The sequence below is a fragment of the Salvelinus fontinalis genome, chromosome 12 (genome assembly GCF_029448725.1).
Source record: "Salvelinus fontinalis isolate EN_2023a chromosome 12, ASM2944872v1, whole genome shotgun sequence".
NCBI lineage: Eukaryota > Metazoa > Chordata > Actinopteri > Salmoniformes > Salmonidae > Salvelinus > Salvelinus fontinalis.
In genome coordinates, this window is record NC_074676.1 from 56,959,394 (window position 1) to 56,984,491 (window position 25,098).

Sequence of the window (25,098 nt, forward strand, 5' to 3'; positions counted from 1 at the left end):
CTGTTAAGGAGCCTTTTGGTCCAAGACTTGGCACTCCGCTTGCTGTGCGGTAGCAGAGAGAACAGCCTATGACTTGGGTGACTGGAGTCTTGTTTGATTTTTTTAATATATATAGATTTTTTTTAGTGGGTAGATCAGCTTTAATATTTCAGATAGATTGTAGCTTCCATCAATGTAATTGTCTGCATCATTTCCAATCCCCCCTATTCTTTTTTTTGCAAATATATATACATATATATACATAAACACACTACCGGTCAAAAGTTTTAGAACACCTACTCGTTAAAGGGTTTTTCTTTATTTTTATTTTTATATATATTTAAAAAAACAATTTTTTTTTTTTTTTTTTTGGGGGGGGGGGGTGGATCAGCTTAATATTGCGGAAAGAATGTTGCTTCCAATGTAATTGTCTGCATCATTTCCAATCCCCCATATTTTTTGGGGTAAATATATATATCCATTCACGTATGCATACATATACACATATATACATACACATACCTACATAGACATACATACTTTTTTTAAAGAGTATACCTTTATTTTTCTTTATTTTTGACTATTTTCTATATTGTAGAATAATAGTGAAGACCTCAAAACTATGAAATAACACATATGGAATCATGTAGTAACCAAGAAAGTGTTAAACAAATCAAAATGCATTTTATACTTGAGATTCTTCAAATAATTTTGCCTAACACACGTTATTTCATAGATTTGATCTTTTGACCAGTAGTGGATTCACCTAAGCTGTGTTCGAACACCCATACTGACATACTGTATACTACATACTTAATGAGTATATACAGTTGAAGTCGGAAGTTTACATACACTTAGGTTGGAGTCATTAAAACTTGCCTGACACAACTCGTAGTCTTCTACTTCCTGCTTATTCATACTATACATACATCTGATGTCCTTCCTCTCCCCTCAACCTCTCCCATCTATTACTGATGTCCTTCCTCTACCCTCAACCTCTCCCATCTATTACTGATGTCCTTCCTCTACCCTCAACTATAGTAACTGTAACTGTCTACCATACAGATAGGAAGGTCGAAAGCAGATGTGAAAAATGAATAGACCCAATCAAAATGAAATGGAGAGGCAGCTGAGTCTCATTCGTTTAAGTTTAATAGTACTGATTTGACCAAACACCACATACAAGGAAGACACATTCAGATTGTTGCAAGTCTTCAAAATGATTCCTATAATCTAAAGAGTTCTTGTGGTGGTCAACGTCTGTGCAAAAACAAAACAATGATACAATGATACAAAAATCACGAGACAAAAGAGGAGACATGAAGACAATTCATAAAAATGTCTTATGGACTTGCAGTAATATAGCCTAACACGTATGGAAAAGGGAACGAGGAGTTTGTACAGAAACATGTTTTAGGGAGAGTCAGTAGGACGAGCAGTGGAGTGACTGGGTGAGAAGTTGTATTGAGTTATCATCTGTCACTAGCCCTCCGTTTAACATCTAATCTCCAACGTCTAGGACAGGAGCAAGACAGTCATTTCACTGAACGGCCCATCTTCGAGGGTTGAGTCGTCTCATGAAGCGCTGTGGGGGGGGGGGGGGGGGGGGGGCGAAAAAAGGACAAGAGAAATGTTTTCAACAACAGAAAGAAAGACCATGTTGCTTTTCATCATGTTGTGTTGACTATGTCCAGTTTAATGTACAGAACCTTTCCCTCTGCGGTATGCTTACTTTAAAAACATGACATCAGAAGCTATTAGCACCATGATAGCCTGATATGTGAACAGAGGCTGGTTGCCTGATATGTGAACAGAGGCTGGTTGCCTGATATGTGAACAGAGGCTGGTTGCCTGTCATGTGAACAGAGGCTGGTTGCCTGATATGTGAACAGAGGCTGGTTGCCTGATATGTGAACAGAGGCTGGTTGCCTGATATGTGAACAGAGGCTGGTTGCCTGTCATGTGAACAGAGGCTGGTTGCCTGATATGTGAACAGAGGCTGGTTGCCTGATATGTGAACAGAGGCTGGTTGCCTGATATGTGAACAGAGGCTGGTTGCCTGATATGTGAACAGAGGCTGGTTGACTGATATGTGAACAGAGGCTGGTTGCCTGATATGTGAACAGAGGCTGGATGCCTGATATGTGAACAGAGGCTGGTTGCCTGATATGTGAACAGAGGCTGATATGTGAACAGGGGCTGGTTGCCTGATATGTGAACAGAGGCTGGATGCCTGATATGTGAACAGAGGCTGGTTGCCTGATATGTGAACAGAGGCTGATATGTGAACAGGGGCTGGTTGCCTGATATGTGAACAGAGGCTGGTTGCCTGATATGTGAACAGAGGCTGGATGCCTGATATGTGAACAGAGGCTGGTTGCCTGATGTGTGAACAGAGGCTGGTTGCCTGATATGTGAACAGAGGCTGGATGCCTGATATGTGAACAGAGGCTGGTTGACTGATATGTGAACAGAGGCTGATATGTGAACAGAGGCTGGTTGCCTGATATGTGAACAGAGGCTGGTTGCCTGATATGTGAACAGAGGCTGGTTGCCTGATATGTGAACAGAGGCTGGTTGCCTGATATGTGAACAGAGGCTGGTTGCCTGATATGTGAACAGAGGCTGGTTGCCTGATATGTGAACAGAGGCTGGTTGCCTGATATGTGAACAGAGGCTGGTTGACTGTCATGTGAACAGAGGCTGGTTGCCTGATATGTGAACAGAGGCTGGTTGCCTGATATGTGAACAGAGGCTGGTTGCCTGATATGTGAACAGAGGCTGGTTGCCTGATATGTGAACAGAGGCTGGTTGCCTGATATGTGAACAGAGGCTGGTATGTGAACAGAGGCTGGTTGCCTGTCATGTGAACAGAGGCTGGTTGCCTGTCATGTGAACAGAGGCTGGTTGCATGTCATGTGAACAGAGGCTGGTTGCCTGATATGTGAACAGAGGCTGGTTGCCTGATATGTGAACAGAGGCTGGTTGCCTGATATGTGAACAGAGGCTGGTTGCCTGATAGGTGAACAGAGGCTGGTTGACTGATATGTGAACAGAGGCTGGTTGACTGATATGTGAACAGAGGCTGGTTGCCTGTCATGTGAACAGAGGCTGGTTGCCTGATATGTGAACAGAGGCTGGTTGCCTGATATGTGAACAGAGGCTGCTTGCCTGATATGTGAACAGAGTCTGGTTGCCTGATATGTGAACAGAGGCTGGTTGACTGATATGTGAACAGAGGCTGGTTGCCTGATATGTGAACAGAGGCTGGATGCCTGATATGTGAACAGAGGCTGGTTGCCTGATATGTGAACAGAGGCTGATATGTGAACAGGGGCTGGTTGCCTGATATGTGAACAGAGGCTGGATGCCTGATATATGAACAGAGGCTGGTTGCCTGATATGTGAACAGAGGCTGATATGTGAACAGAGGCTGGTTGCCTGATATGTGAACAGAGGCTGGTTGCCTGATATGTGAACAGAGGCTGGTTGCCTGATATGTGAACAGAGGCTGGTATGTGAACAGAGGCTGGTTGCCTGTCATGTGAACAGAGGCTGGTTGCCTGTCATGTGAACAGAGGCTGGTTGCCTGTCATGTGAACAGAGGCTGGTTGCCTGATTTGTGAACAGAGGCTGGTTGCCTGATATGTGAACAGAGGCTGGTTGCCTGATATGTGAACAGAGGCTGGTTGCCTGATAGGTGAACAGAGGCTGGTTGCCTGATAGGTGAACAGAGGCTGGTTGACTGATATGTGAACAGAGGCTGGTTGCCTGTCATGTGAACAGAGGCTGGTTGCCTGTCATGTGAACAGAGGCTGGTTGCCTGATATGTGAACAGAGGCTGGATGCCTGATATGTGAACAGAGGCTGGTTGCCAGATATGTGAACAGAGGCTGGTTGCCTGTCATGTGAACAGAGGCTGGTTGCCTGATATGTGAACAGAGGCTGGATGCCTGATATGTGAACAGAGGCTGGTTGCCAGATATGTGAACAGAGGCTGGTTGCCTGATGTGTGAACAGAGGCTGGTTGCCTGATATGTGAACAGAGGCTGGATGCCTGATATGTGAACAGAGGCTGGTTGCCTGATATGTGAACAGAGGCTGGATGCCTGATATGTGAACAGAGGCTGGTTGCCTGATATGTGAACAGAGGCTGGATGCCTGATATGTGAACAGAGGCTGGTTGCCTGATATGTGAACAGAGGCTGGTTGCCTGATATGTGAACAGAGGCTGGTTGCCTGATATGTGAACAGAGGTTGGAGTCTTACCTTCTTTGGGGAGGGGCTGGATGGGCCTTGAAGGTGGGCGGAGTTTGCTGGGCAGCTCCGAGCTGTCTCGGTAGTCTCTGGGCTTAGTGGACGTGGCCTCCGCCTGGCCTGGGCGGGACTTCATGGGCAGAGGCGGCTTATTGGCCGTTAGTACCATGCCCCCATCGGAGCGTGACGGCTTCACAGGGTTCTTGGTGTAGGACAGGGGGTGGAGGGAGGCGAAGGAATTAGGGGCTGAACACTGGGGCTTGGTCTCAGAACAGGTGTAAGAGCGGTTGCGCGGCGTGGGGACCGGGGGCCGGTCAGGGTCCTGGTCAGAGGGTTTGGGAAAGGAGAAGTAGGGGTCTGGAGGGGTCAGGTGTTCCTTGGAGGACTGAGGGTCTGGTGACTCTTTAGCTCCTCCTCCAGACTTTCCCATGGAGCCGTACAGAGGGTTGTCAAACATCTCCGCTGGCTTCCCGTCCTCACCTCTGGAAGACAGGACAGACACACACACACACACACACACACACACACACACACACACACACACACACACACACACACACACACACACACACACACACACACACACACACACACACACACACACACACACACACACACACACACACACACACACACACACACACAGGTCATTCAGAGTTCAGCTTCACAGACTCACAATGAGGTATCAATTAATCTCTTCACTCTCAGTACATTGTCTACTCTGTGAGATAATAGAAGCCATATTGTTCAGTCCCAAGTATGCCTAAATAACGACAATCCAAATATTAGAAGTCGAGCCACCTCAACGAATTCCTTTACACCAATTTACCAAGTGTCGTTCTCCCGGACCCCGATTAAGACTAGCCCTGGACCGAAAATATATTTCAAAGGAGTTCAGTCTGTGTTCGGGAAACCCGGCCTGTAAGAGTTTTGAAAACCTATAAAGCCGTAGATGTGTTTTTCTGTCTTTGAGCTAGATTAACGTACACGTTATCCGCTGCTTTTCCAGTGGGGCTTCGCACAGCGCTGTGGTCGTAGACAGTCTTTTTGGGAAAGACGTTTCCATGGGTCTGGTCCTTGCCCCCGTGCCCACCGACACCACCCCCACCTCCGGAGCCTGATCTGGGGGACATGCTGTAGCTCCAGCCCCTGTCTGTCACACCTCCAGACTTGTAGCCCACCCCCATGTAATTGGGGTTGGTGATATCAATGGGATGGGGAAGAGCGAACCTATTGAACAGGAGAAATAACCAGATGTCCTGATGTCACAATTGAACTGAGATCACAAGCTTGTCGAATAGCCACGAGTGAAGAGAGATACGGCTCACCTGCTGTTGTGGTCCAGACCTTTCCCTTTTGGGGTGCCAGAATCATCCCTTTCCACTTGGATGAAATCTGAAAAAGGAAGAGTGTGTTTAGCAACAAGAGAAAACATTATTTTGTTGAGACATCAGTGGTACACTATGACATTGGTTCTCAGCCTCTCACCGTATAACTTCTCGGTCTGTTTGCCCCCAGAGGTGCGCAGTTGTACACCCCCTGTCAGGGTGCCAGTCCGCTCGCCGTGGTGCGTCAGCGTCACGTGGAACTCTGTGTAGGAGGACTCTGCCGCTCGCAGAGCCACACAGCCCTCTCCTGTAGGGATGACACCCATGTCAGGGAGCAGGAGAAGAAGGAGGAGGAGGAGAGAAGAGGAGGAGAGAAGCGTAGGAGGGAGGAGAGAAGGGGAGGAGGGGAGAAGTGGAGAGGAGGAGGAGAGAAGAGGAGGAGGACAGAAGAGAAAAGGAGGGAGGAGAGCAGAGGATGGGAGAAGGGGAGAGGAGGAGAGAAGAGGAGAGGAAGAGAGAAGAGGAGGAGGAGAGAAGAGGATGGGAGAAGGGGAGGAGGAGAGAAGAGGCGAGCAGAAGAGGAGGGGAGAAGGGGAGAGGAGGAGAGAAGAGGAGGAGGAGAGAAGTGGAGGAGGAGAGAAGAGGCGAGCAGAAGAGGAGGGGAGAAGGGGAGAGGAGGAGAGAAGAGGAGGAGGAGAGAAGTGGAGGAGGAGAGAAGAGGCGAGCAGAAGAGGAGGGGAGAAGGGGAGAGGAGGAGAGAAGAGGAGGAGGAGAGAAGTGGAGGAGGAGAGAAGAGAAGAGGAGGAGGAGAGAAGAGAAGAGGAGGAGAGAAGAGAGGAGGGAGGAGAGAAGAGGGGGAGGAGAGAAGGGGAGAGGAGGAGGAGAGAAGAGAAGAGGAGGAGGAGAGAAGAGAAGACGAGGAGGAGAGAAGAGAAGACGAGGAGGAGAGAAGAGAGGAGGGAGGAGAGAAGAGGGGGAGGAGAGAAGGGGAGGAGGAGAGAAGGGGAGGAGAGAAGAGAAGAATAGGAGGAGAGGAGAGGAGGAGAGAAGGGGAGGAGAGAAGAGAAGAATAGGAGGAGAGGAGAGGAGGAGAGAAGAGGGAGGGAAGAGGAGAGAAGAGGAGGAGAGAAGAGGTGAGCAGAAGGGGAGCAGGAGGAGGAGAGAAGATGAGAGGAGGAGAGAAGAGGTGAGCAGAAGGGGAGCAGGAGGAGGAGAGAAGATGAGAGGAGGAGAGAAGAGGGAGGGAAGATGAGAGAAGAGGAAGAGAGAAGAGGTGAGCGGAAGAGGAGGAGGAGAAAAGATGGGAGAGAGAAGAGAAGAAGAGGAGAGGAGAAGAGGAGAGGAGGAGAGAGGAGGAGAGGGGAGGAGAGGAGGAGGAGAGAAGAGAGGAGGAGGGGAGGAGGAGGAGGAGGAGAGGAGGAGGAGGAGAGGAAGAGAGGAGAGAAGATGAGGAGGGGAGGAGAGGAGCATTGGAAGAAGCTGTCTTTTCCTCTCTGAGAGCTAGATGACAGAACTATTCTGAACAAAAATATAAACACAACATACAACAATTTCAATGATTTTACAGAGTTACAGTTCATATAAGGAAATCAAAAAGAATTAGGCCCTAATCTATAGATTTCACATGTCTGGGCATGGGCGCAGCCAATCAGAATGAGTCCCCCCCAGATGAAGTAAGACAGAGCTAGATGAAGACAGGCAGAACTAAACGAAGACAGAGCTAGACGATGAAAGACAGAGCTAGACGAGGACAGAGCTAGACCATGAAAACAGAGCTAGACGAAAACAGAGCTAGATGATAAAAGACAGAGCTAGACGAAGACAGAGCTAGACGATGAAAGACAGAGCTAGACGAAGACAGAGCTAGACGATGAAAGACAGAGCTAGACGAAGAAAGACAGAGCTAGATGAAGACAGAGCTAGATGAAGACAGTTAGACGAAGAAAGACAGAGCTAGATGAAGACAGTTAGACGAAGAAAGACAGAGCTAGACGAAGACAGAGCTAGACCATGAAAACAGAGCTAGACAAAGACAGAGCTAGACGAAGAAAGACAGTTAGACGAAGAAAGACAGAGCTAGATGAAGACAGAGCTAGATGAAGACAGTTAGACGAAGAAAGACAGAGCTAGATGAAGACAGTTAGACGAAGAAAGACAGAACTAGACGAAGACAGAGCTAGACCATGAAAACAGAGCTAGACGAAGACAGAGCTAGACGAAGAAAGACAGTTAGACGAAGAAAGACAGAGCTAGATGAAGACAGAGCTAGATGAAGACAGAGCTAGATGAAGACAGAGCTAGACGAAGACAGAGCTAGACGAAGACAGAGCTAGACGAAGACAGAGCTAGACGAAGACAGAGCTAGACGAAGACAGAGCTAGATGAAGACAGAGCTAGATGAAGACAGAGCTAGATGAAGACAGAGCTAGATGAAGAAAGAGCTAGATGAAGACAGAGCTAGACGATGGAAGACAGAGCTAGATGAAGACAGAGCTAGAAGAAAGACAGAGCTAGAAGAAAGACAGAGCTAGACGATGAAAGACAGAGCTAGATGAAGACAGAGCTAGATGAAGACAGAGCTAGATGAAGACAGAGCTTGACGAAGACAGACGGAGCTTGACGAAGACAGACAGAGCTTGACGAAGACAGACAGAGCTTGACGAAGAAAGACAGAGCTTGACGAAGACAGACGGAGCTAGATGAAGACAGATAGAGCTCGACGAAGACAAGACAGAGCTAGATGATGACAGAACTAGATGATCAAGAGTCACAGACCTAGACTAGTATTATACACCAGCCCAAAATGTGGTCTGTGTCATTCTAAAAAACGAGTCTTTCCATTTCAGCCCACAGTTGCCCTACTTCCTCACCATAGGATTCATCACAGTCTGTGGACTTGACACACAGGAGAATGTGCTGATCCAACAAATACTCTGGGTCTGAGATGATAGGGATGAGCTTTAAAAAGACACGACAGGTTTTTCAGAACACTCAACAACTCTACTGCATCAAATACACCATATTGTAAGACAATTAGCCTAGTATTTGTACTTGAAAGAAGCTTCAAAATGTCAACTTACCTCAACTTGGTTTCCAAACCGAACCTTGATGTTCCCATCTGAGTGATCTTGGTTCTCTCCTTCTGAGCTCTTGACGAATTCTATGGACAGGATGTGTGCAGTTAGGCTGGTCCCAGATCTGTTTGTGCTGTATAGCCAAATCCAGTTTGGCATGACTATGAATAGTAAGAGATGGCAAGACAAACAGATCTGGGACCTTGAGGGGCTATATACTACGTAGCGGGTTGAGGGGCTATATACTACGTAGCGGGTTGAGGGGCTATATACTACGTAGCGGGTTGAGGGGCTATATACTACGTAGCGGGTTGAGGGGCTATATACTACGTAGCGGGGTTGAGGGGCTATATACTACGTAGCGGGTTGAGGGGCTATATACTACGTAGCGGGTTGAGGGGCTATATACTACGTAGCGGGTTGAGGGGCTATATACTACGTAGCGGGTTGAGGGGCTATATACTACGTAGCGGGTTGAGGGGCTATATACTACGTAGCGGGTTGAGGGGCTATATACTACGTAGCGGGTTGAGGGGCTATATACTACGTAGCGGGTTGAGGGGCTATATACTACGTAGCGGGTTTGAGGAGTTAGCAAGGTAGCTTTGGTCAACTCTGTCATGACTGTCCTGATCAGGTCAGGTTACAGGAGACCACAACCCTACAGATTATCTCTCAACCCCAACAGATGAGGAGAGATCTAAGGGTCTGAAGATGTGGAGGTTTTATGACCCCTCACACCCATGGTAATTCTGAGGCCACAGAAAACATTCCCTCTCACTATGGAGAACCAGCCTCAGAACTTTAAACATGCAATAAAGGGACTTTGGAACAATGGTTTCCGTCAACTACAATGGTGGTCATGACGATAGATGGAATATGAAAATGTATGTCATTTTTGTTTTGTTATTAAAGGTTAATAGATTACGTTATTATGAAAATATTGTAACGTTAAGAGTTTTCCTCGTATATGCTTGATGTTTATACATTGTACGTTGTGTGGAAAATGTCCAAATCAAAGAGAATGTTTCGGTAGAGATGAAATGTGAAGTTAGTTGTCTAAAATTGGATTTGAGTAAAATCTATACCTTGCCCCTCAAACTTGGTACGCCCAGAGAATTGCCCTGAAGGCGGTAACGCCCACTTCTGACCCGAGGGTATAAAACCTGTGAGTGCAGAATTAACAGAGGAGACTAAGTGACCCGAGCTGCAGCCAAAGGTCTAAAAGGTCAACGAACCCAAAACGCAACAAGTTTGAAGACAAAGAAATCTTTTTCTACCCAAGCTAAGGATGAGTAGCGGTCTAAGCGGGTGTATTCAAGCCGAACCACCTAGCCTCCACTCCCCATCGAATCGTGGTATCTACACTCTTTCATCTTTACGCTGTGAGCTCTGAGCTACAGAGCTATCTGTCCTCCGCAGACCCCTTCCAGAGCGAGGACAAAGGAACAGGCCAGTAAAGCCAAAGGACACGGACATCGTGAGGACACCTAGAGAGGTGCGCAGGAGAAGTGCGTCATTGAGCAGCTTGAACGGTCCACGCGGGAAAATCCACGGAGACCTTCCACAAGTAATAACATCATTATATTCTGACTCATAACAGCGGCAGTTTGGGGCAAGACTAGGGTTAGAATGAGCATAGTTGACAATTTCACCCAAATGTATATTCCTCTCGTGTAATCTCTCTCTTTCTCTCTCTTTTAAATCACCATTTTGGGTAACACGCGCCCTAGTGTGTTGGCCCGTTATACTAAGTTCTAATCAATAGCTTAGAATGTGTTTTGTGTATGTGTATCTTTTATCATCATTTTAGCTTTTTAGTAAATAAACATTCAACTAAGATTGGTGTGGTGCGAATTCATTAGTGAGACCCGAGTCCGTGCAGAATCCCGGGCTATATGACGTTCAGAACGAGACTGTTAGAGGCAACTGGTTAATTAGCGGCTGTGGTAAAATCGATATTCTGATATTCTTTGAGTTAATTTGGGAAATAGAAACTCAATAAAAACTAGTTTTCCCATGGTGCCCCAGGTTAATGAGTTAATAATTGCTTGATTCAGTTAATCACGTAATTAGAAACTTGTAATCATTCGATGAGCAACAGTCGCCACGTTAACTAATACAACGTCACGACAACTCTGAGTTCATCTCGGGATAACCGATCATAGGAATGTTGCTCGCCTTTTAGCCAGGTACATTTCTATGGCAACGAATCCTTCAGAACTAACCTGGTCCAGGGCAGGCTAACTCAGGGCTAACTCTGTTTATCCTGCATTCAGAACTAACCTGGTCCAGGATAGGCTAACTCAGGGCTGACTCTGTTTATTGTTGTTCGTTGTTAAGCACACCAAAGACGATCTAGCAACCTTTCGGTTACTGGCCCAACGCTCTAACCACTAGGCTACCTGCCTCCCCATAAGCACACCGAAGACGGCATTAACAATAAGTAAGAAAATAAAGACGGCACTTCTAAAAGTCACACCATAGTCTGGTGAATTTGCAAGATCCCTTTTCTTTCATTTTGATTTCGTCACAAATTAAAATGTGGCGCTGACTTGTCCATGAAGTGATGTTTTTTGTCTCAACGAAGAGTTCGGCCAACAGAGTTTCTAAACCCAGAGGCGCAACATCACGAGGCTTCTGGGAACGCTTGAGAAACAGACTGGGATTTGAGAAGTCAATGAGAGGAGTGACGTCTTTTTCTTAATTGTTCATTTTCTTGAACTCTAAAGGCAAAACCTAGATTCTTAAGTAGTGGAACTTGTTATGACTCCAACCTCGTGAAATTGAGACACGTCAATTTTAGTCAAAAACGTTATATCGAAGGATTTGACGGCCTGCACATGCGCAGTTCGGCGAGAGTCGACCGTTAGACCCGATGACGTGTTTCTGTGCATGACCATAGCTAGCCAACGTCGCCATGACATCGCCTACAAGAGTGATCGGGGATTTCTATTGGAGAAGCAGTTTCTGCCTATCTTCATACTGTACCATCTTTGGTCCGGTGCCCCTGTGCAACCTGCACACACAGTTACAAGCCCGCTAGAGTTATCAGCAGAAGGACAAGCATTATCCACCATCGTAGTATGGATGAAGCCTGATCTGGAATGTGAAGCTAACTGAAGCTGGCTAGCTTTATAAAACCGCGTCCGTAACGGGTCTGCGGTCAAAACGACCACCCCTCATCACTGTCAAACGCTCCCTAAAACACTTCAGCGAGCAGGCCTTTCTAATCGACTTGGCCCGGGTATCCTGGAAGGATATTGACCTCATTCCGTCAGTAGAGGATGCCTGGTTGCTCTTCAAAAGTGCTTTCCTCACCATCTTAAATAAGCATGACCCACTAAAAAAATTTAGAACCAGGAACAGATATAGCCCCTGGTTCACTCCAGACCTGACTGCCCTTGGTCAGCACAAAAACATCCTGTGGCGTACTGCATTAGCATCGAATAGCCCCCGCGATATGCAACTTTTCAGGGAAGTTTGGAAAGCAAAGGCTAGCTTTTTCAAACAGAAATTTGCATCCTGTAGCACAAACTCCAAAAAGTTTTGGGACACTGTAAAGTCCATGGAGAATAAGAGTACCTCCTCCCAGCTGCCCACTGCACTGAGGATAGGAAACACTGTCACCACCGATAAATCCGCGATAACTGACAATTTCAATAAGCATTTTTCTACGGCTGGCCATGCTTTCCACCTGGCTACCCCGGACAACAACCCTGCGCCCCCCACAGCAACTTGCCCAAGCCTCCCCCATTTTTCCTTCACCCAAATTCAGATAGCTGATGTTCTGAAAGAGCTGCAAAATCTGGACCCCTACAAATCAGCCGGGCTAGACAATCTGGACCCTCTCTTTCTAAAATTATCTGCTGAAATTGTTGCAACCCCTATTACCAGTCTGTTCAACCTCTCTTTCGTATCGTCTGAGATCCCCAAAGATTGGAAAGCTGCTGCGGTCATCCCCCTCTTCAAAGGGGGAGACACTCTAGACCCAAACTGCTATAGACCTATATCTATCCTACCCTGCCTTTCTAAGGTCTTCGAAAGCCAAGTTAACAAACAGACATCGACCATTTCGAATCCCACCGTACCTTCTCCGCTATGCAATCTGGTTTCAGAGCTGGTCATGGGTGCACCTCAGCCACGCTCAAGGTCCTAAACGATATCATAACCGCCATCGATAAGAGACAATACTGTGCAGCATTCTTCATCGACCTGGCCAAGGCTTTCGACTCTGTCAATCACCATATTCTCATCAGCAGACTCAATAGCCTTGGTTTCTCTAATGACTGCCTCGCCTGGTTCACCAACTACTTCTCTGATAGAGTTCAGTGTGTCAAATCGGAGGGCCTGTTGTCTGGACCTCTGGCAGTCTCTATGGGGGTGCCACAGGGTTCAATTCTCGGGCCGAATCTTTTCTCTGTATATATCAATGATGTCGCTCTTGCTGCTGGTGACTCTCGGATCCACCTCTACGCAGACAACACCATTCTGTATACATCTGGCCCTTCTTTGGACACTGTGTTAACTAACCTCCAGATGAGCTTCAATGCCATACAACTCTCCTTCCGTGGCCTCCAACTGCCCTTAAAATCAAGTAAAACTAAATGCATGCTCGCTGCCCGCCTGTCTAACATCACTACTCTGGACGGTTCTGACTTAGATTATGTGGACAACTACAAATACCTAGGTGTCTGGTTAGACTGTAAACTCTCCTTCCAGACTCACATTAAACATCTCCAATCCAAAAAATCTAGAATCAGCTTCCTATTCCGCAACAAAGCATCCTTCACTCATGCTGCCAAACATACCCTCGTAAAACTGACTATCCTACCGATCCTTGACTTTGGCGATGTCATTTACAAAATAGCCTCCAACACTCTACTCAGCAAACTGGATGCAGTCTATCACATCCGTTTAGTCACCAAAGCCCCATATACTACCCACCATTGCTACCTGTTGGTTGGCCCTCGCTACATATTCGTTGCCAAACCCACTGGCTCCAGGTCATCTATAAGTCTTAGCTAGGTAAAGCCCTGCCTTATCTCAGCTCACTGATCACCATAGCAGCACCCACCCGTAGCACGCGCTCCAGCAGGTATATTTCACTGGTCACCCCCAAAGCCAATTCCTCCTTTGGCCTCCTTTCCTTCCAGTTCTCTGCTGCCAATGACTGGAATGAACTGCAACAATCACTGAAGCTGGAGACTCATATCTCCCTCACTAGCTTTAAGCATCAGCTGTCAGAGCAGCTCATAGATCACTGCACCTGTACATAGCCCATCTGTAAATAGCCCATCCAACTGTCTCATCCCCATACTGTTATCTATTTTGCTCCTTTGCACCCCAGTATCTCTACTTGCACACTCATCTTCTGCACATCTATCACTCCAGTGTTTAATTGCTAAATTGTAATTATTTCGCCACTATGGCCTATTTATTGCCTTACCTCCGTTATCCTACCTCATTTGCACACACTGTATATAGACTTTCTCTATTGTATTATTGACTGTATGTTTGTTTATTCCATGTGTAACTCTGTGTTGTTGTATGTGTCTAACTGCTTTGCTTTATCTTGGCCAGGTCGCAGTTGTAAATGAGAACTTGTTCTCAACTAGCCTACCTGGTTAAATAAAGGTGAAATAAATAAATACAATTTAAAAAAAAGAAGCCTGATCTGGAATGTGAAGCTAACTGAAGCGGGCTAGCTTTATAAAAGCCTGAGTAGGTCTAGTTTGCTTCGTACTATAGCACTCAGGCTAGTGTGGAGTCACTGTGAGTTAGGCTCCAGTTCAGTTGGAGCGCTTGATATGTTTTTTAGTGTTATCCCATGATCCCCGGAGGTCAGATGGAATAAGGAAGTAGCCTAGTCTTACTCTCTAAGCAGCTGGAGTGGTATTCGATGAAGAACTTGGTCTTGGACTTTGTCATGAGGGTGGCAACACAGTTCATGAACTTGATCCCACCCTGAGACACACTGTTGGGATCTGGAAAGAAAGATAGAAAAACAATTGGAAAGGCAGTTGTCTTTTGTCCATAGATTTGCGCTCGGAAAAACCACTAGAACGTCTTCTTCTGAGGGTAGATCATTTCGTCAAATACAGTGATGTCAGACACACGTGCGTTAGTCACACAGCCAGTACGGTGTAGTTGTCTAGTGAAGTTAGAAACTGTACCGTGCTTGGAGACAAACTGTGATGCCACTCCAACTTCAAACGTGGAGAAAACTGGAGAGTGGTCACTGGTCATAATGTCATTGGTGCACCCTACAAGAGAGGTTGCAAAATTATATCATCGGTAATAACATTTCGCTAAAATGAGACATATTTTGTTCGTTAATTGCAATTAAATCAATTATCATCGCAAGTAGTCTCACCGTATGACTGACAGAACACGTGAACCAAGGGGTAGGACCTCCGTAGAACACGATCACACCATGATGGTAGATTGTATTTAGTCTGCGAGGGAGAAGAATTTATATTTCAGTCGTTAGGGAAAAGTCAGCATTGGTTTGATGGCAGGCCTATCTAAGACCATGCCGTCTTTCTAATAGTGGTTTCAGAGACCCTGTGTGTCCCAAATGGAACCCTTTTCCCTATATAGTGCACTACTTTAGTCCAGAGCCCTATTCCCTATATAGTGCACTACTATAGACCAGAGCCCTATTCCCTATATAGTGCACTACTTTAGACCAGAGCCCTATTCCCTACATAGTGCACTACTTTAGACCAGAGCCCTATTCCCTATATAGTGCACTACTATAGACCAGAGCCCTATTCCCTACATAGTGCACTACTTTAGACCAGAGCCCTATTCCCTATATAGTGCACTACTTTAGACCAGAGCCCTATTCCCTACATAGTGCACTACTTTAGACCAGAGCCCTATTCCCTATATAGTGCACTACTATAGACCAGAGCCCTATTCCCTACATAGTGCACTACTATAGACCAGAGCCCTATTCCCTATATAGTGCACTACTTTAGACCAGAGCCCTATTCCCTACATAGTGCACTACTTTAGACCAGAGCCCTATTCCCTATATAGTGCACTACTTTAGACCAGAGCCCTATTCCCTACATAGTGCACTACTTTAGACCAGAGCCCTATTCCCTATTATTGTGCACTACTTTTGACCAGAGCCCCTGGGCTATGTATGGAATAGGATTCCATTTGGGACTCAGCCATTGTTTAGTGGCTACCTCTACAAGGTAAAATAATAAACAGCGAAGCTGTGGACTTGTGCTCTCAGATATTTGCTTATTTTCTCTACTGTATGAGGGCCACCTGTGCCATACAGCATCTCAGGAAACATACACGATAAACTTACCCCAGTGGCTTTGGCCTTGGTGTAGGCATATCTCTCGCGTGTGTCTCTCTCGAAACGATACGTGGGCGCGAACGTGATCTCCTCCTCATCTGTGATGAGATTACATTTTTAAAAAGAGAGAGAGAGAGAGAGGTGTCAGAATCACCATTATTTGTCAATTACATGTACCAGGAATTTGACCTGGTGAAGTGGTGCTGACATTGTCTTACAATTTTATTTATTTATTTATTTTTATTTCACCTTTATTTAACCAGGTAGGCCAGTTGAGAACAAGTTCTCATTTACAATTGCGACCTGGCCAAGATAAAGCAAAGCAGTTCGACACATACAACAACACAGAGTTACACATACAATAATATAAAAGAAAAATAAGTCTATATACAATGTGAGCAAATGAGGTGAGATAAGGGAGGTAAAGGCAAACAAAAAAAAAGAATAAAATTAACAATATACAGACAGAATATAGACAAAATAATGTAAACATAATCTTCATTCACTCACACTTTCTCTACATCTTGTTACATGTTGGGGTGAACTCAACTTTCTTTACATCTTGTTACATGTTGTGGTGAACTCAACTTCAAGAAGGCTACATTTGGCACAATACCATGTCCATGACAAAAGCATAAGCTATTGTGAGCATAAATACTCTCTGGTAGGACCAGCTAGAGTCACATCTCTTGTGAGCATAAATACTCTCTGGTAGGACCAGCTAGAGTCATGGCTCTTGTGAGCATAAATACTCTCTGGTAGGACTAGCTAGAGTCATGGCTCTTGTGAGCATAAATACTCTCTGGTAGGACTAGCTAGAGTCATGGCTCTTGTGAGCATAACTACTCTCTGGTAGGACTAGCTAGAGTCATGGTTCTTGTGAACATAAATACTCTCTGGTAGGACTAGCTAGAGTCATGGTTCTTGTGAACATAAATACTCTCTGGTAGGACTAGCTAGAGTCATGGTTCTTGTGAACATAAATACTCTCTGGTAGGACTAGCTAGAGTCATGGCTCTGGGGCAAGCCTATAGTCTACTCTCTGGTGGGACTAGCTAGAGTCATGGCTCTTGTGAGCATAACTACTCTCTGGTAGGACTAGCTAGAGTCATGGTTCTTGTGAACATAAATACTCTCTGGTAGGTCTAGCTAGAGTCATGGCTCTGGGGCAAGCCTATAGTCTACTCTCTGGTGGGACTAGCTAGAGTCATGGCTCTTGTGAGCATAAATACTCTCTGGTAGGACTAGCTAGAGTCATGGCTCTTGTGAGCATAAATACTCTCTGGTAGGACTAGCTAGAGTCATGGCTCTGGGGCAAGCCTATAGTTTACTCTCTGGTAGGGCTAGCTAGAGTCATGGCTCTTGTGAGCATAAGTACTTTCTGGTAGGGCTAGCTAGAGTCATGGCTCTTGTGAGCATAAATACTTTCTGGTAGGGCTAGCTAGAGTAATGGCTCTGGGGTTAGCTAGCCTATAGTTTACTCTCTGGTAGTGCTAGCTAGAGTCATGGCTCTGGGGCTAGCTAGCCTATAGTTTACTCTCTGGTAGTGCAAGCAAGAGTCATGGCTCTGGGGCTAGCTAGCCTATAGTTTACTTTCTGGTAGTGCTAGCTAGCTAGAGTCATGGCTCTGGGGCTAGCTAGCCTATAGTTTACTGGTAGGGCTAGCTAGAGCCATGGCTCTGGGGCTAGGTAGTCATGGCTCTGGGGCTAGCTAGCCTATAGTTTACTATCTGGTAGGGCTACCTAGCCTAACTAGCCTATAGTTTACTCTCTGGTAGGGCTAGCTAGAGTCATGGCTCTGGGGCTAGCTAGCCTATAGTTTACTCTCTGGTAGGGCTAGCTAGCCTATAGTTTACTCTCTGATAGGGCTAGGTAGTCATGGCTCTGGGGATAGCTAGCCTATAGTTTACTCTCTGGTAGTGCTAGCTAGAGTCATGGCTCTGGGGCTAGCTAGCCTATAGTTTACTCTCTGGTAGTGCTAGCTAGAGTCATGGCTCTGGGGCTAGCTAGCCTATAGTTTACTCTCTGGTAGGGCTAGCTAGCCTATAGTTTACTCTCTGATAGGGCTAGGTAGTCATGGCTCTGGGGATAGCTAGCCTATAGTTTACTCTCTGGTAGTGCTAGCTAGAGTCATGGCTCTGGGGCTAGCTAGCCTATAGTTTACTCTCTGGTAGTGCTAGCTAGAGTCATGGCTCTGGGGCTAGCTAGCCTATAGTTTACTCTCTGGTAGTGCAAGCTAGAGTCATGGCTCTGGGGCTAGCTAGCCTATAGTTTACTCTTTGGTAGTGCTAGCTAAAGTCATGGCTCTGGTGCTAGCTAGCCAATAGTTTACTCTCTGGTAGTGCTAGCTAAAGTCATGGCTCTGGGGCTAGCTAGCCTATAGTTTACTCTCTGGTAGTGCTAGCTAAAGTCATGGCTCTGGGGCTAGCTAGCCTATAGTTTACTCTCTGCTAGTGCTAGCTAAAGTCATGGCTCTGGGGCTAGCTAGCCTATAGTTTACCAAGGCTAACATGCTGTAGATGTGTTCACTCAATGGCTAGTTGTGCCCATTCAATGACCATGGCTTTGGCATAGAAATGCATTACTTTCATCAAAATCACTTATCAATGACCACCAATTTCATCCTCACATTTTTCCATACACATCATATAGCCTAGTGAAGTTTAATTTACTTTAGGCATAGTTAGCTATGACAGAATGTATGTTGCTAGTGGCCTTGTCTTACCATAGTGTAGGAATATCTTCCCCTCTCCTTTCTCAATGGTGAGCTGGTCTCTACACAGCAGTTCCTGGTACTGCTGCTAATTTACTAGTATGTTGCTAGTGGCCTTGTCTTACCATAGTGTAGGAATATCTTCCCCTCTCCCTTCTCAATGGTGAGCTGGTCTCTACACAGCAGTTCCTGGTACTGCTGCTAATTTACTAGTATGTTGCTAGTGGCCTTGTCTTACCATAGTGTAGGAATATCTTCCCCTCTCCTTTCTCAATGGTGAGCTGGTCTCTACACAGCAGTTCCTGGTACTGCTGCTGTTTGATCTTGGTCACGATGCTCTCGGCTTCCTGTTAAGGGAACACAATGCAAAGTAGTTGCTCTCTCTTCCTGCCCGGTGATGTCATCAGCACAGCACTGTCTCCATTTAGCCGAACTGCTGCTAGAGAAATAGGGAACAGGAACTGCATGCTGGCTTTGTCCCAAATGGCACGCTCATCCCTATATTAGTGAACTGCTGTAGACCAGGGCCTTTGGGTAAATAAATAAGTAGTGCACTCCTCTGGTCCATGTCCTTTACACAAGTGTGTGTGTGTCCAAGTAACAACTTGCTTGCTTACGCTTACTTACTTGGTATGTAACAACACATTCAATAAGCACATGAATACAGATTTAGACCAGCAGTGGTTGAGAGCAGTTGAGAGTTGTTGATAGTCGATAAAGCAGTGGATAGTCGATAGAGCAGTTGAGAGCTGTTGATAGTCGATAGAGCAGTTGAGAGTTGTCGATAGAACAGTTGAGAGTTGTCGATAAAGCAGTTGAGAGTTGTCGATAAAGCAGTTGAGAGTTGTTGATAGTCGATAGAGCAGTTGAGAGTTGTTGATAGTCAATAGAGCAGTTGAGAGTTGTTGATAGTCGATAGAGCAGTTGAGAGTTGTTGATAGTCGATAGAGCAGTTGAGAGTTGTTGATAGTCGATAGAGCAGTTGAGAGTTGTTGATAGTCGATAGAGCAGTTGAGAGTTGTCGATAGAGCAGTTGAGAGTTGTCGATAAAGCAGTTGAGAGTTGTCGATAGAGCAGTTGAGAGTTGTTGATAGTCGATAGAGCAGTTGAGAGTTGTTGATAGTCGATAGAGCAGTTGAGAGTTGTTGATAGTCGATAGAGCAGTTGAGAGTTGTCGATAGAGCAGTTGAGAGTTGTCGATAAAGCAGTTGAGAGTTGTCGATAGAGCAGTTGAGAGTTGTTGATAGTCGATAGAGCTGTTGAGAGCTGTCGATAAAGCAGTTGATAGTCGATAGAGCAGTTGAGAGTTGTCGATAAAGCAGTTGAGAGTTGTCGATAAAGCAGTTGAGAGTTGTTGATAGTCGATAGAGCAGTTGAGAGTTGTTGATAGTCAATAGAGCAGTTGAGAGTTGTTGATAGTCGATAGAGCAGTTGAGAGTTGTTGATAGTCGATAGAGCAGTTGAGAGTTGTTGATAGTTGATAGAGCAGTTGAGAGTTGTTGATAGTCGATAGAGCAGTTGAGAGTTGTTGATAGTTGATAGAGCAGTTGAGAGTTGTTGATAGTCGATAGAGCAGTTGAGAGTTGTCAATAGAGCAGTTGAGAGTTGTCGATAAAGCAGTTGAGAGTTGTCGATAGAGCAGTTGAGAGTTGTTGATAGTCGATAGAGCAGTTGAGAGTTGTTGATAGTTGATAGAGCAGTTGAGAGTTGTTGATAGTCGATAGAGCAGTTGAGAGTTGTTGATAGTCGATAGAGCAGTTGAGAGTTGTTGATAAAGCAGTTGAGAGTTGTCGATAGAGCAGTTGAGAGTTGTCGATAAAGCAGTTGAGAGTTGTCGATAGAGCAGTTGAGAGTTGTCGATAAAGCAGTTGAGAGTTGTCGATAAAGCAGTTGAGAGTTGTCGATAGAGCAGTTGAGAGTTGTTGATAAAGCAGTTGAGAGTTGTCGATAAAGCAGTTGAGAGTTGTCGATAGAGCAGTTGAGAGTTGTTGATAAAGCAGTTGAGAGTTGTTGATAGTCGATAGAGCAGTTGAGAGTTGTTGATAGTCGATAGAGCAGTTGAGAGTTGTTGATAGTCGATAGAGCAGTTGAGAGTTGTCGATAGAGCAGTTGAGAGTTGTCGATAAAGCAGTTGAGAGTTGTCGATAAAGCAGTTGAGAGTTGTTGATAGTCGATAGAGCAGTTGAGAGTTGTTGATAGTTGATAGAGCAGTTGAGAGTTGTTGATAGTCGATAGAGCAGTTGAGAGTTGTTGATAGTCGATAGAGCAGTTGAGAGTTGTCGATAGAGCAGTTGAGAGTTGTCGATAAAGCAGTTGAGAGTTGTCGATAGAGCAGTTGAGAGTTGTCGATAGAGCAGTTGAGAGTTGTCGATAAAGCAGTTGAGAGTTGTCGATAGAGCAGTTGAGAGTTGTTGATAAAGCAGTTGAGAGTTGTCGATAAAGCAGTTGAGAGTTGTCGATAGAGCAGTTGAGAGTTGTTGATAAAGCAGTTGAGAGTTGTTGATAAAGTAGTTGAGAGTTGTCGATAAAGCAGTTGAGAGCTGTTGATAGTCGATAAAGCAGTTGAGAGCTGTTGATAGTCGATAGAGCAGTTGAGAGCTGTTGATAGTCGATAGAGCAGTTGAGAGCTGTTGATAGTCGATAGAGCAGTTGAGAGTTGTTGATAGTCGATAGAGCAGTTGAGTGTTGTTGATAGTCGATAGAGCAGTTGAGAGTTGTTGATAGTCGATAGAGCAGTTGAGAGTTGTTGATAGTCGATAAAGCAGTTGAGAGTTGTTGATACTGTAGCAACCTTAACCCAACCCAACCTCTTCAAAAGGTTCAGATCTCTTAGCATAACGGTTGAGTTGACAGTCGCTGGACCCAGGTTAGAGTCCCGGTCAGGCTACCCCCCAAATTCATCACAATACAATCTCCACATCCAACGTTAACTGCTATGCTAGTTCAACTTACTGTGGATGGCAATTCAATTCGATAATTCAGATCCCCAAGCCAGAACAGATGAGTGAATCGATGTGTGATGTCAAACGGATTCAGTTTCTTATCTCCAAGATTCAAGAAACGTAGGATGCTGACATAATTTTGGTTGCGTCTGGTAAGAGAATAAATGTTGAGAAAATAAATGTCTTGCTTTCAAGTAGTTGAGATATGGTATCTTCTTTTCTCACATTTAGCTATTTTTGCAATATGCAGACTCATATCTTTGTGTTCCTTTTTTCATCAAACAGAAATGAACAGAACCAGTTAAAGGCTACTCAAGAAATAGAGCAGACAGGCCACAAATAACAACAGACATCCTAAATAATACTGGAGCATAAACAACCCGAAAAAACTTGTAAGAGTTTAGAGGCATTTTGAGGAGATGCTAAACATTCTGATATTGTGTCAGTGGAATCAATACACTTTTTGATTTAACTCCGTTTTGCTTTCAACATAAACTGGTTTCTAGGGGTCAGAACTATTTAAAATGCTTGAGGATTGTTACATTCTGAATACGTAATTTGTCAGCCATTTTTAATCCCTGTAGCTCACCTGAGCTTCTTCTCGCTCCCCGAAGTCAGGTGACTGTTGACAAAGCCAAAGGAAGTACCGTTGAACATGAAGGACACACCCACTGCTCCCTTATTTCCTGGAACATAAAGAAAAACAACATGGATGTAAAGTTAGGCCTCTCTACTGTTTGTGCCTTTCATCGTCTAGGTTGTTAATAAAAAGAGGGCCAGTTTCCCAGACGCAGATTAAGTCTAGTCTTGGACTAAAAAGCCATTTCATCGGAGAATCTTCATTGCACATGCATTTTAAACCAGGACTAGGTTTCATCTGTGTCCGGGAAATTGGGCCAAAGAGTCTGCAGCGAGTGGATGGGTCTGCAGTGAGTGGAGGGGTCTTCAGTGAGTGGATGAGTCTGCAGTGAGTGGATGAGTCTGCAGTGGGTGGATGGGTCTGCAGTGAGTGGAGGGGTCTTCAGTGAGTGGATGAGTCTGCAGTGGGTGGATGGGTCTGCAGTGAGTGGATGAGTCTGCAGTGGGTGGATGAGTCTGCAGTGAGTGGATGAGTCTGCAGTGGGTGGATGAGTCTGCAGTGAGTGGATAAGTCTGCAGTGAGTGGATGAGTCTGCAGTGAGTGGATGAGTCTGCAGTGAGCTGATAGGTCTGCAGTGAGTGGATGAGTCTGCAGTGAGTGGATGAGTCTGCAGTGGGTGGATGAGTCTGCAGTGAGTGGATGAGTCTGCAGTGGGTGGATGATTCTGCAGTGAGCTGATAGGTCTGCAGTGAGTGGATGAGTCTGCAGTGAGTGGATGATTCTGCTGTGAGCTGATAGGTCTGCAGTGGGTGGATGGGTCTGCAGTGAGTGGATGAGTCTGCAGTGAGTGGATGAGTCTGCAGTGGGTGGATGGGTCTGCAGTGAGTGGAGGGGTCTTCAGTGAGTGGATGAGTCTGCAGTGGGTGGATGAGTCTGCAGTGGGTGGATGAGTCTGCAGTGAGTGGATGAGTCTGCAGTGAGTGGATGAGTCTGCAGTGGGTGGATGGGTCTGCAGTGAGTGGAGGGGTCTTCAGTGAGTGGATGAGTCTGCAGTGAGTGGATGAGTCTGCAGTGGGTGGATGGTTCTGCAGTGAGTGGATGAGTCTGCAGTGGGTGGATGGGTCTGCAGTGAGTGGATGGGTCTGCAGTGGGTGGATGAGTCGGCAGTGAGTGGATGAGTCTGCAGTGAGTGGATGAGTCTGCAGTGAGTGGATGAGTCTGCAGTGGGTGGATGAGTCTGCAGTGGGTGGATGAGTCTGCAGTGGGTGGATGAGTCTGCAGTGGGCGGATGAGTCTGCAGTGGGTGGATGAGTCTGCAGTGGGTGGATGAGTCTGCAGTGGGTGGATGAGTCTGCAGTGGGTGGATGGGTCTGCAGTGAGTGGATGAGTCTGCAGTGGGTGGATGATTCTGCAGTGAGTGGATGAGTCTGCAGTGAGTGGATGAGTCTGCAGTGGGTGGATGAGTCTGCAGTGGGTGGATGAGTCTGCAGTGGGTGGATGAGTCTGCAGTGGGTGGATGAGTCTGCAGTGAGTGGATGATTCTGCAGTGAGCTGATAGGTCTGCAGTGGGTGGATGAGTCTGCAGTGGGTGGATGGGTCTGCAGTGAGCTGATAGGTCTGCAGTGGGTGGATGAGTCTGCAGTGGGTGGATGGGTCTGCAGTGAGTGGATGAGTCTGCAGTGGGTGGATGATTCTGCAGTAAGCCGATAGGTCTGCAGTGAGCTGATGGGATTTACCCAGTGCGTTGGCGATCCCTGTCTTAACGCTGTCTGAGAAGATGTGTGAGATTCTGTTTTCGTGCTCTGGCTTGGCTAGCACAACGATGCGGATGTTCCATAGGGTTTGGATGGCTATCTGAACAAAATATAACACAGGATAATTACAATTAAAACACATATTTATCTTTTTTTTTTAAAATGGTGAATTCTATTACAATCTGACAGTCACTGTCACTTGTTTAAATGTAATGTCCCAAGGCTTAATTGCAACCACATATACAGCCTGGCTGGTGGACGAGATTAGTTGTAATGTGTAACCTACCTAATACCAGTGTAGAAATCAGGAGTAAGTAACTATACTTTAAGGGGTGGTTTCCCGGACTCAGATTAAGCCTTGTCCTCAGATTAAGCCTGGTCCTCAGATTAAGCCTTGTTCTCAGATTAAGCCTTGTCCTCAGATTAAGCCTTGTTCTCAGATTAAGCCTTGTCCTCAGATTAAGCCTTGTTCTCAGATTAAGCCTTGTTCTCAGATTAAGCCTTGTTCTCAGATTAAGCCTTGTCCTCAGATTAAGCCTGGTCCTCAGATTAAGCCTTGTTCTCAGATTAAGCCTTGTCCTCAGATTAAGCCTTGTTCTCAGATTAAGCCTTGTCCTCAGATTAAGCCTTGTTCTCAGATTAAGCCTTGTTCTCAGATTAAGCCTTGTTCTCAGATTAAGCCTTGTCCTCAGATTAAGCCTTGTTCTCAGATTAAGCCTTGTTCTCAGATTAAGCCTAGCAAAGTCAATGGAAAAATCTAAATTGAAAGTGCTTTGTAGTCCAGGACTAGGCTTAATATGTATCCTGGAAAACTGGCCCTGTGTGTTGAGATAGTGACTGACTTGTTTGAAGCTGATGTTGGTGGTTCCTCTCAAGGCACTCTTCAGCGTGTCTATCCAGTCCTTCTCCCCGAGGGGATCTTCCTGAGTCCCGATCACATAGATGTCATGAGGAATGTGATCGGCCGTGTCGTCCCTGGTCTTGCCCTGACCTTTACACTGGAACCAGGATGCTATGCTGTGGGGAGGACTGGCGTTACCTGGAGGAAGAGGTAATTGTCAATCAATCAATTGTTTAATTGTCCCAATCAATCAATGTGTAATTAACTGTTGAGTTCTTGAGCAAAATAATTATCGACTGAGCTGAAGTA

At 45.7% G+C, this 25,098-nt stretch overlaps 1 protein-coding gene across 1 annotated transcript in view; it reads right to left on the minus strand.

Annotated features, from left to right (window-relative positions):
• Positions 1-1,109: 1,109 nt before the first annotated feature.
• The window catches only part of inpp5d (inositol polyphosphate-5-phosphatase D), a 67,028-nt gene continuing 43,039 nt past the window's right edge, over positions 1,110-25,098 (minus strand). The window contains exons 12-27 of the mRNA XM_055941143.1: positions 24,791-24,987; positions 23,931-24,048; positions 22,204-22,300; positions 21,625-21,763; positions 18,911-19,019; positions 15,969-16,057; positions 15,015-15,096; positions 14,815-14,904; positions 14,515-14,625; positions 8,645-8,724; positions 8,435-8,522; positions 5,725-5,871; positions 5,565-5,631; positions 5,224-5,466; positions 4,249-4,718; positions 1,110-1,564 (exon numbers count right to left, since the gene is read on the minus strand). Of these exons, the coding sequence (XP_055797118.1) occupies positions 1,515-1,564; positions 4,249-4,718; positions 5,224-5,466; positions 5,565-5,631; positions 5,725-5,871; positions 8,435-8,522; positions 8,645-8,724; positions 14,515-14,625; positions 14,815-14,904; positions 15,015-15,096; positions 15,969-16,057; positions 18,911-19,019; positions 21,625-21,763; positions 22,204-22,300; positions 23,931-24,048; positions 24,791-24,987 (2,177 nt within the window). The 3' untranslated portion in view covers positions 1,110-1,514. The remainder of the gene's footprint in view (positions 1,565-4,248; positions 4,719-5,223; positions 5,467-5,564; positions 5,632-5,724; positions 5,872-8,434; positions 8,523-8,644; positions 8,725-14,514; positions 14,626-14,814; positions 14,905-15,014; positions 15,097-15,968; positions 16,058-18,910; positions 19,020-21,624; positions 21,764-22,203; positions 22,301-23,930; positions 24,049-24,790; positions 24,988-25,098) is intronic.